At 39.5% G+C, this 12,024-nt stretch overlaps 1 protein-coding gene across 3 annotated transcripts in view; it reads left to right on the top strand.

Moving 5' to 3' along the window:
• Window positions 1-12,024, top strand: part of MCC (MCC regulator of WNT signaling pathway) — a 228,089-nt gene that overhangs the window by 159,683 nt on the left and 56,382 nt on the right. For all 3 annotated transcript variants that reach the window (XM_056323800.1, XM_056323801.1, XM_056323802.1), the window contains one exon: window positions 6,511-6,653. In XM_056323800.1, coding sequence (XP_056179775.1) covers window positions 6,511-6,653 — 143 coding nt within the window. The remainder of the gene's footprint in view (window positions 1-6,510; window positions 6,654-12,024) is intronic.

Genomic DNA, 12,024 nt, shown 5'->3' on the forward strand with positions numbered 1-12,024 from the left:
CTTTGGTGGTATGTGAGAAATGATTTGTGATCCCAGCCTGGCTTTAGTAAGCCACTTCGTGTATCTGTTGTGGAAAACACAGTCGGTGGAAAGCCAAGGGATTAAATAAGAATAAGGTCTGAACTCTAATGCTTTCACAGTTCTTAAAAAAGTATCTTTTCAGATAAAGATAGATGTAGAGAGGCAAATGCAAACAGGGAAAACTGTTGTTCTTAATATTTCTCTCTTCTCTAAACAAAACCTTTGTTTTCAGATACTGTCATTCTGACAAACCTGTTTTACAAGTACTTTACATTTCAAAACTAATTCCAAATATATACTCTTTTATACTTGCATAGAGACAGTCAAAGCATTTTGTCCTGTAAAGTATAGCATCTTATTTGTTGCCTGGAGAGCCTGTAGAATCTCCAACCCTGGAAGTACTCAACCCACCTGGATCAGGTCTTGGGCAACCTGCTGTAGGTGTTCTTTGTTGAGTTGGACAGGGGATTGGATGATTGACTTCCAGAGGTCTATGTCAATCTCAGCCATTCTGTGATTTTTGCAAATTTAGAGTATTCGGTATTCAGCATTTTGATAAGGGCTTGTATCTGTGTGTTACTTAAACACAAGCCAAATGTAGAAATGTTAAAGCAATCTAGATTTTAAGGCTCTTATGTCAGTCTTCCAACAATATTTTGGCTCTTGCTCATATTCTCTGATGTTTTTTCAGCTACCTTTAAGGTTTTCAGACTTGTGATACTCTTATTGCAAACCATCAATGCAATGTCCAGAAATAAAAAACAATTTAATATTTTTATTTCTCTTGATACGTGAGCCAGAGCCATGCTGGTAGTTAACATTGCTCATCAGCTGTAAACCTGAGACCCTTTTCTAATTTCGACTGCAGTCAGAGAGATGGAGTCCTCTTTCTGACGTGCAATTTGATATGAGGCTGCATTGGACAATCATTAAGCAGTCTGATGGATCCACTGTATCCAAATGATCCACACCATTCTGCATGGCTACACTGACTTTTTTGTAACGTACAACTCTGCAGCATCTAGTCCTAACCACAGGGGTTTTGTTAGTGTTTTGTTTTTAATTCCAGATCTTTGTTTAACTGAGAGATTATATATGTATTTTTAATGAAGACTGCCTTGTCGGTTCTCCCATATAGTAATGTGTCCCCATGGATGGTGACTGGGACTAAGGATCAGGCCTTAATCCCATTTAGCATGTGCTCTGTTGGCACGAGACTGTTTGGTGTTTTCTTTGATGGGTTACCAATTACGCATGTGTATATAGTGCTCATTTGTAAACCTGAGGAGTTTTACCTGATTTTCGGCTGTGTACTTGCAAACACAAGTGTGGTGGCAGCTGCTACCTGAACTGTAAATAGCGCAGAATAATTGAAAGCTAGCGTGCTAGCTAGCTTTCAGATAACAAAAAATAAATTACTTTTTAATGAACAATTTCTATAAAGTTTTAATGTTTTCGCTCTTCTCAGGTTGTTGTTTTTTTTTTTTAAAAAGCCCTCAAGTGGATAGAAATGTCTTAGGGCATGTAGTAAATAAAATACAATCTTTTTTAAGGATTACGCCATTAAACAAGCACAGCTCATATATTCAATATATTGGCTATGTTTGAGTACAGAGACAGAATCTGGTGAAACCACTTTACTGATTCTTCTTTTTCTAACTGCATCACTTCTGAGTAGATGCTCCACTTAACATAATTTTTTGAACTTTTCCTCCCACTCCAGAGAGATTCATCCAAAATGGTATCATGTGTCATATCATTTTTTCCTCTACAACCTCTGTCTAATGCGTTTCTTCCTTACTAATGCAAATCAGAGGTTCAGAAGGCATAAATTAAATAAGAGATGTTTGAGGTTCTGCATAAACATATTCAGATGCTAGTGGGTCAGTATTAAATCTCTATTCTGCATCTGGACTAAAAAAGGCAGCACATGTTTCATTTCAGCTGGCGTGGTAAATGCTCCCTGGAACAAACAGCTCTTAAAACACATTTTTGGTAGTACCTTTCCCATCATTTCATCAGTCATGTGAGACACTTTGGAAGAAAGGATTAGTGATTTGCAGAGCTGAGGTGATTTGGGGAACCACAATTCAAGTAATAGATGACAAATGGTGAAGAAAAATAGTTGGATAGTCTGTGCTTAAAATCTTGTAAAATGACGTAATTGATTACTGGTTGCTGTAGCATGCTCATTTCCAAAACTGCAGTCTGTGGAGACCTGCTAGAGCATTTGCCTACACCCTTCTATTATTTCACTAAAACAGCAGATCTCCTCCTTGTCGCTGTGTTTTTGTCTGTGTACAGATTGGCAAGAGAGTGATCTCTTGAATGAAATTTGCTGTAAAGTACTGGTCAGCCACAACTAATGTCGTCTTCCAAAAATCTTTCTGTGGTTATGAGAAGAAAAGTAGTGCTTTCTACTAGCTCTGTCTGGCACATTATCCTGGCTTAGATAGTGATAAATAGTGGATGTCTGAAAGGAGAGCATAAGAAATGCATATAGAGAGTTGTCCTCCTTCATACGCCCCCACCTTTCAGCCAACGTGCATGAGCAGGCGGCTGCAACACATTTAATATTCCTCTATGGTTCTATCCTCCTTGGATTTATCTAATCTTCTTTCTAATCTATCTACATTCTTGGCATTTCCTGCATCCTGTGACATTGAGTTCTTCAGTCTTATGATAGAACATGGAATTTAATAACATGCTGAGCGTTTCAGCAAATACAACAAGAATAGGTAATTCACTTATTACTACATCTTTCTTATAGTTTCCTCTCACAAGCTAGTCCTGCTCTCTCATTCTTTGTGCTTAGTTCTTGTTATTTTAGTTTTATAATAGCTCTGGACTCAGGGTCATAGATTGTGCTGCATCATTCTGTGCCCTGTATCACACAGCAGTAAGTCCCATTACTGCAGTAATAATTCTTTACCATCCTCTTGGTTATTCACAATGTGGGGAGGAGCAGCAGAATTTCAGTTTAAAAATAAAACTAACAGTCTGTAGCTGTCTAAGAAGGTGTGAACTTCAAAGGAAGGTTTCAGTTTCTCATTTAACAAAGTAACTTGAAACAGAAATGCATGGTGTTCTGATGAACATAGGAATTACTCATTCTGCTGTGTGACTTCTTTCTCTCACATGGATTAGTCCTGTGTATTTATATACTTCTTCCACATCAAGTATATATAGAATATACCACCAAATTCATTCTGACTGTGTGTGTTTCTGTGATAGAGGATTTGGCACGATGGACTTGTGTTTATACTTAAAATTAGTTGAATGGATTGCCACTTTAAAATCTGCCACTCATCTTAAATTAAAATACTGTATTAGTTGAGCAAAGGCTTTTTAGCTCCTGTGAGCCTGTTAGACAGGTTTGTCCTTGTGGCTCATTCAGGTGATGACTTGTATTCTGGGTGAGCAATGCCACAGCCGTGTTCCTCTCTGCAGGGCCTGAGGCAGCGAGGGATCTCTTACCAAGCACTGCTGGTGGTGGTTCTTTTGTTGTCCTCTGACTGAACATGGCAAATTGAACACAGAGGTTGCACTGGCAGTGTTTCTTGCACTAGGAATTTTTGTACATTGATAGGCAGTAGAATCATGTGTTGCGAGACTATTCTTCTTGGGTTAAAATATTTTCTCATCCTCCTTCTCCCTCATATTATTCTTGCTCCCGTGGTGGTTTCCTAGCATCCAGAGGTCAGACAAAAGTGTTTCCAGGCATTGTTAATTTATACTGTAATTGAAATAACCTTTTTAGTTTGTATCAGAAACCAGCCAAGGGTCACTTACACAGAGAACTGTGCTGGAAACTTCTCTCCTGACTTCAGCAGTTGCTCATCTTTTGCAGTCTCTCAGTGGATTATCCCAGTTCGCTTTCTCAGAGAATTAGAGCTCATTAGATAATTATCATTAGATAATAATTATCATTAGATAATGATTTTGATCAGAACTTAAGTATGAAGCTGGAAGAAGGATGAGGGAAAGAGGTATTTATCTTAAAAAGTTTGTGTGACTGCCATGCAAATAAATTGCAAGAGCTGAATGTGTACACCTTGGGAAGAAACAGGAACTGATGGCAGATTATTGTTCTGAGACTCAAAGGACACAGAAACTCTAGAGGATGATGAACAGGTTCAGTCTCCCAGAAAAAAACCCCCAAACCTTTAGCAATGGGTACCAGAACATGTATTTGTTTCTTTTCCCTTTTAAGCTTTGAGATGAATGTGCCATAATAAGGAGCAATCCTGTGTAACCAGGAGAATTTTCCATTGCTGCATTTTGAGATTCATACCGAACTATGTTTCCACTGTTTGGATGCTTTTGCCTTTTTCAGTTGAAACTTGTCATGGATCATCCATGACCAGAACTTATGAGATGTAACTGTACCCACCTCCAAGGTACAGCAGTCCTTCTTAGCATCATGTCCTGTCTGGCACAGAGGTTTCCTTTCTGCCTTTTGCAGTTACTTTTGCTCAAGGTAATCCAAGAACCCTTTTAAAAAAATCAAATGTTAAGCTGTTGTCTTATATTGCCAGACTGCTGGTTGTGCACAAAGTATGTCTGTCACTAAATGATGGTTATCCTGAAAAATGGTGACTGAGAAATGGCTGGGGAAAATAGAAAGCAAGTCTGGTAATGTAGCTGAGGTCCATTAGCTAGAGTCCATATATTTTCAGTCAAGATAAACAAATTCTGCTTTTCAGTGCATGGCTTAGAAAGTCAAGAGTTCTTGTGATAGGGTTTTTATTTATTGTCTGAAAATAATTATTACACACTCCATCTGAAACATCCTCTTCGTCTGAAAGGAAAAAGCAGTGCATATAATTGATAGATAGGGATAATGCTTAGGTAGCGTTCATGGGTATCAATGTGTGTCAGAGGAAATTTAGGTTTAGAAAGGCAGAATAAGCAACTCTTTATTGCACTTAAATCTGTTCTAAAGCTTTTGTTAAACATTTTCTCTGTGTTATTTCTGCACTTTGAAAACCGTGGCAGTTCTTCAGCCAGTTAAGATATGAAAACATGAGAAGTTGTGTAATGATCCTACAATAAAGAGTCATTATAATATACATGTATAATCATGTCAGTTGCACACATGAAGCCTCTAAAGCCATGTGAACATTATCAGTCTCCTAAAATGTGACCCTTTGCTCTCCTCTTCAGTGTGAAGATACAATCTGTCTTGGCATAGGTGAAAGTGCTTTTGACTCCAGCTGGAGTAAGGAACTATTTTGTTGTAGTCTGTGGAAGGGTGCTGTACTGTCTGGGCTACTTTTCAGTGTGAATATTCCTGGAACTTTAAAATACTGAAATAAGTTTTATTTAAAATTTTAAAGAAAAATTTTATTGAAGCTTAATGTAGATTTTAGTTCTCAGGTAGCCTTTTATGTAAATTATGTTCTTAACCTGTGAATATGAGTGGCCAAAAGTATGAAAGTTCTGTCACACTTGCTAGTTTGTGTATAATTTTCATATTTTTGATACAAAGAGTTGAGGGATTTATCTCTGTATAACTGGATTTGAAAAAATAAGTTTTGATGCAGGAATGTTGGAGAACATTATACATTACTATAAATTGTAGCCTTTAGAAATGCTACTAGGATCTTACATTGCACATCTTCAGTTAATGAGTGTGGGTTTTATACTGTCAGTTGGCTTGTGAATTTTCTTTTACTGACAGCATAGTACATACCATTCTGTGGTTGCAAGGAGGCTTGCCTGTTTCCTACAGGGGGTCAGAAGCAAAATGTTAGAAGTCTTGCTCTTTCCAGCCACTACCAGGAGTAATTTCAATCAGCATGTACTGTTGGATTGTAATTGCAGTAGATTGTAATTGTTTGCTGTAACTGAAGTGTAGTGTTTGCTGGCATGAGGAATGAGCTAGAGAGGCTGGATTTAAAATTCTATGGGAAAGAAAAAGGAGGATTTTGTAATACATGTGAAAAACAAGCAGCCATGTAGCCTTTTGATTGTTCAAATAATAAGCATTTCATTATAGAGGAATAAAATAATAAAAAATATGCTACGTTATCTTTAAAGCCTAATGAAAACAAATACTCATACTAGGGAAGAAATCATAAACTTGAAGTGTGGTTACTTTTCTTTGTAATAATGTGGTTTCTGCCTTAGGACTTGTTCGAATTCAGACCACGTTGGGTAGATCTCTGAAGGTTTATGATGCATCGTGGATTCAAAGATCAGTTATTTATAGCTATTTTGAGTTGCAAATGGTGTTTTTTGTTCAAGCAGGAAGGGTAGTTTCTGCCCTTTAGGAAAAAAATTAATACAAGTACACTGCATTATACTTAAAATCTTGTGTACCTGTCAGTATTTTGCATCTGTCCTTTTCTCTTGCTAAGGCAGTGTTGGTTTGATGAGCAAGAAGACCATTAATGGTGTACACTTTCTCCTTGTATCTCAGTATCTCCTTGTATCTCTGTGCAGTTATTCATAAGACCATTTCTGTTCCTTGCTTCTCTGCTTTAGTGTGAACAGTCCCACCTGATGAGAGAGCACGAAGATGTACAGGAGCGAACAACACTACGCTACGAGGAACGAATCACGGAGCTGCACAGTATTATTGCTGAATTAAATAAGAAGATTGATCGACTACAGGGAACAACAATAAGGTACAACAACTTCCTGGAAATTCTGGGCCGGTCCAAGAATGGTGCAAAAGATGATGTGAATTACACTCTAAGTAGGTGCTGTCTTTAAGGTGGTTAGGCTTGTTATGACTGGTACTGAGTAGCTGCCCATAATTAAGGTATGTGTTCTGCAGAGTATCATCCCCAGGCTCAAAAGTGCTATATTCTCTCTGGCAAAATCATACTTTGCAAAGCCTAATGAGCACTGCAAAGAGCTACACTGTGCCATCTAAATATTCCTTTAGCGTGACATACGTGCCAGGATACCAGGTAAGTGATAGTAATGGTGGATAAAGGAAGATGTAGCCACCCAGCCTGCACCTCTGCTTTTAGCTTTATTTTGTGGCATCCTATAGATCACCTAAGCGAAATCACTTGTGGTGAGAAGCATGGCTCAAATGGATTTCACTAGGTTTTGCCTCTGCTTGTACTGGTGTTTGTGACAGAACACAATGGTACGTACTACATTGTTGCCTGTCCTTGGAGCAGCAAAGCTTGGGGTATTACACTAGGTCATTACTCGTTACTGTGTTAAAATAAACTTAACATTTGACTACAGGAAAACACATTTGTTCACTTGCTTTTGCCCATTATTCTCAACCTAGAGAAAGCTGGACTAGAACGAGGAAGAAACTTAGTTTAGCTTGTGAGGATGCAGCTAAACTGCTAGAATCTATGGATTTTCTGAGAACATCAGATTAGATATGATACTTTTTAGGTAATGCTGACATGGTGCTCTACCCATGTCACAAATTTTCAGTTTTCCTTGCCCATTAGCTGCAAGTTTTTTGATAACTGCTTCATTTATTCTTCCTTGTAAATGTTTCTACTAGCACAAGGCCACGTTGTTACTACACACTTAACCTCTCATGCAAATATTTCTTTGCAAAAATAAAAAGGTTTGGTGTACCATAAATAAGAGGAAGTATCATTGTGTGTATGTAACACTATAAAAGCAGCGATAGAATCACATTATGTTAATATATTCAAGAAGATTAATTTTGCCAACTGAGATGATCATAACTAGCAGTGGTCATGGTGAGATTTTTCAGGTAAGTATCTTCTAAAACTGGAAATACTATGAAAAAAATCCCCGTGACTCCCTTGTTGATTCATGCTTGACACGTCTGCAGACAGAATTCCCATTTGTCTTGTTTCGAGTCACCTTTCTTTGCAGTGTGATACTGGCTGCCCATCCCGCTCATCTCTCTGGTAAAGCTCTACCAATTGAAAAGACTGGTTGAAGAGCAATATCTGAGAAGCATGAGAGCTGCATTCGTACCTTTTTCTTGAATTGCAGAAGTCCTCCGACACTTAAGAAAAATATTACATAGAATCCATTAAAATTGTTTGTTTGGAGTCCCTGTGGCAAGCTAAGTGACAAGTGGTGTTCAATTACAAAATACTGGAATTGGGTGGATACTGTCAATGTTCAACCATGTCCATAAACAAGCCAGCTGTAGCATATGCAGAAAAGTGAGGTGTAAGAAACAAACTTGATGGGAAGCACATGCTGCTTCTCGCGCAGAGTGCAGTTTTGCTGCCCGTTTGGTGGGGTGCAGGTGTTTGGAGGCATCAGAGCAATACTGCTGCAACAGGGCATCGCTGTCATGCCCCACCTCTTTGGTCCTATTGCATGAGAGCTTGTTTTCCTCAGAGAGCTAGGATGCCTCCTCTGTTTTTATTTGTTCTGGTTTTATTAGTAGGAATAAAAATGTTTACTAAGTTAGTGGATTTTTTTTTTTAATTTCCTTTAATGATTGGGATAGCTTGTTTTCTTTGGCAGGCCAATAATTTGGTGTCTGGGGAACAGAGGAGTAATATTCCCTCGAAAAACAGCCAGCAGAGGAAGAACTGGAGGGATTCCATAAGGTTTTATAAAGACAACTGAAAGAAACGAAAACTGATACTTCCTGCTGTGGCTTTCTGCAAATCTGCTCTGCGATCTGGTTGCGTTAGTCAGAAGTGTTCCACCCCACAGAGCAAGGGTGGTGTGATTGCTGTCCTTGCTGGGACAGGTGTGACTCACAGTGCTCCACCCTTGGCCATGGGGACCGGGAGCGGGGGAGCTGGAACAAAAGTGTCCTGGGAGGAAGAGTTCTGGGAGCACGGCCCTGCTCGGCCTCAGCATTCATGGTTTCCTCTGAACCAGAAGAAAGGAGGGATTTTAATTTTGATTTGACCCTTGGGTAGCTGCGAGTAATACTGAGTGCAGGCTTTACTTGTGCTGTCACAAAATTTAGGCTGTCTTTCTGGAAACAGTTTTCTTGAGTATACATTAATTGCATAACAGATAAATGTTTACTCAGTGCTGACACAGGGATTGTTTGGTCTTTCCATGTGTCGTTCTTACGCTGTAAAAATAACATGTAGCTTGATATACTGCTGCTTTTATGACACTCTTCATGGTTCCTTACAAAACCTAAAAATGTTATGGAAACAATTAGAAGAAGCCAGAGTTTCTTGGAGATTATTTGACTATCCTTAAGCTGTATTATCTTTAAATTTGTAGCTCTTTGTTTGAATGTGAGTAGTACCCTCAGAAAGTAGGGCAGAAAGTAAGCAGAAAGAGTGTTTAAATCTGAATAAGGTCATTGCAGCAGTCTGAGGAGTGTCAGCAAGCTATGTAAGCTAGTTTAATGTTCCCCATTCCAAGGATTTTTCTCTCTGGGTTTTGGTGGGGTTTTTTGGTTTGGTTTCTTTTTCTTTTTGCAGTGTCAGAGGTTTTACACAGCTTGTGTAATGGCTTTTGCTCATGTGGTTTAGTAATGCCAGCTCTAGAAGAGAGCTGAAGACACATGTCAATGCCTGTGCCTCCTCCCAGGTATATCTGATATGCTGATCTTAGTAACAGTAATCTTACAGGAGTGTTTTTAGAAGTTTCCAGGATTGTTCTAGGTTTGCTAGCCATTTCTTGAGTACAACAAGTTCCATGTGTGTGGCCACATGAAGTTAGCTGCTGCTCTTGCGCTACATTCTTCCAGCATTCCCTAAGGAAAATGAGGTCACCATTGTTGCGGGAGCAAGCCAACATTCATCTGCAATTGTCTCATCTCCCTGGTGCTGCTCTGTACAGCCCAGCTGGTTTGGAAGCCTGACCTCACCAAAAAAAAGCTGAAATACAGCTGTAACTGACTTGATATTAAGGCTAAAAAGACAGTTGCCTGTACTCATGCTGTGCAAGTACATGAGCCTCCTGCTTGCCTGGTACTTAATGTGTGATGGTGCAGAATTTACCCACTACCAATTAAGAAGGTAGCAATTTGGGAGCAAAAAGACACTAAAGAAGTGGTCCACTAGGATGAGGATGCTTTTTTTCATTTGAGCAGTCTGGAGACATAAATCTTGGGGTTTTTCTTGAAAAATTATAATTGTGTGACAGTGTCTCACTGTTCGCATCTACATTATTTGGGTGAGAGTGGCAGGAGATGGCTTATGTTTTAAGTTTATTGTAAAACTCAAGAAACAGGCTTTCATCGAACCCTGGAAGACTGTTGGGCAGAAGAGCCTGTGATGACCCATGCAGAGCACATTTTGTCAGCTTCTTTTAGACTGAACAGCTTTCACTAAGTGGCGTTATCTTTAACATGTCAAATAGATGCCAGTGGCAGTGTTACTCCTACTTCTGCTGTTTCAATTTGTAGAACACAAGTTTTTTGCATTGCAAAGGTTCTCTGTCCTTTGACAAGGTGGATGCCTACTCCCCATTTTCTCTCAAAAGTGTGTACAACTAAGAAGATGGAAAAGCCAATCAAATGGATTTTCCCAATTGTAGAGTCATATTGTGAATGCTTGGACATAAAGGATACACCTGATAACTCTGAAGGACAGAAAGGATTTACAAATTACATGGTAGTGTGCTAAAAGGGAATTGTCTACATTAAAAGTGAATATTTCTGACTTCAAATGTTTTTAGTATTGCCTTAGATTCAGTCAAACTCAGCTGTTTTTTCTTGATCATGTCTTTGGCTGGCAAAATCATCTGTAACTTGGTTGTGTAGAAACAACATTGGTCTATGAGTGACAGTCTCTCAGATGTCAGATTGAGGTTAAGCAAAAGGAAAAAGGAAGAGAACAAATTATTTCTAAACTAGTGTCTGTTTGGGTACATCTCTGCAACTCTTAAAAATATTAAGGAACTTTAACAATACCAAACAGAAATATACTCTGTTGAATATAGGTGCCTGCTAAGGATTATTTGAAACAGTTGTCAAGAAGCTTGTAACCCATTTCTATAAAACCATTTGTTCAGATTTACAGCTTTTAATCTGAAATATATTCAGAAAATAGGTTGTGTTGGAGTTAATGAGGAAGAAGAAGAGAGAATAGACTACAGCATCACAGGTAACACTTGTAGTCGTGTTTACACAATGACCTGGATCTCTGATTCTAGCTTTTAAATATGTGCTTGGTGGAAGCTACTTCAGCTCAATTCAAATGGCATTGTGGGTGTGATGGTGGTGGCTTCAGCACAGAATGCCCAGCCCCACCTGCCTTCAGTGATGCGTCATCTCCAGCGTGTCGCTATTTGTTCATGAGTGAGTTAGTTGGGAGGGACCTCAAGTGGGATGCACAGGGAGCAGTCAATCTCTGGGCTGCCATGCACGTACACCTCTAGTGTTTTCTATCTGAGGGTCTTAGAATGCCTTAAAAATACTTGTTTGAGTAAAATGGTTGTTGAAAAACTGCTGGCACCTGAAGTGTGCAGCTATGCACTGTTTGCAGCCATGAAGAGAACGTGCACCTTGCCATTGTCCTGGCAGAACTTATTAGTGGTATGGAAGGGTGTTGAAAATGTGCCGTTTTCTCACTATTTGATCAGGTTTTTCTCAGTGTCTGTGCAGCGGTCAAGACCCTTGGTTGCACCTGAACATGAGGAAAGCAGTAAGTGCAGACGGACCTGTAAAATGCACAGTTTTGCTCCAGCATTGGTCCCAGGTTGCTCTGTGTTTAGACCAGCTTGATCTGATCCTAATTGTTTTCAACTTGCCTTGACATTCCAGCAACTAGGAACCGTTAGAGCCCATAGGACAACAAATACCTACTTTTTTCCAGCCAGGCCCTGGACGATGGCAGCAACAAGGAAGTTGTAGTGCCTCCACCTTCTGGGTGGTGTGGCAGGCATTCAGTGGCTGCTGTTATCTGTTGAGCGCCTTGCATTTCCAGTGCCACGGAGGACTCTTCTGCGTTAGGGGAAGGGGAGTCACGTACAGTACCTTCTGTTACTGCCAACTTCAGTTTTGAAGGCAGAGTTTATGTTTGTGATGCATCACTCCCCTTGAACTGCCCCTTGTGTTTTATCCCTTGGTCTGCCCCTGTGAGGCTGGTGGTAGAAAGGCTGATTGACCTTGCC

Source organism: Falco biarmicus, chromosome Z, assembly GCF_023638135.1.
Source record: "Falco biarmicus isolate bFalBia1 chromosome Z, bFalBia1.pri, whole genome shotgun sequence".
Taxonomy (NCBI): domain Eukaryota; kingdom Metazoa; phylum Chordata; class Aves; order Falconiformes; family Falconidae; genus Falco; species Falco biarmicus.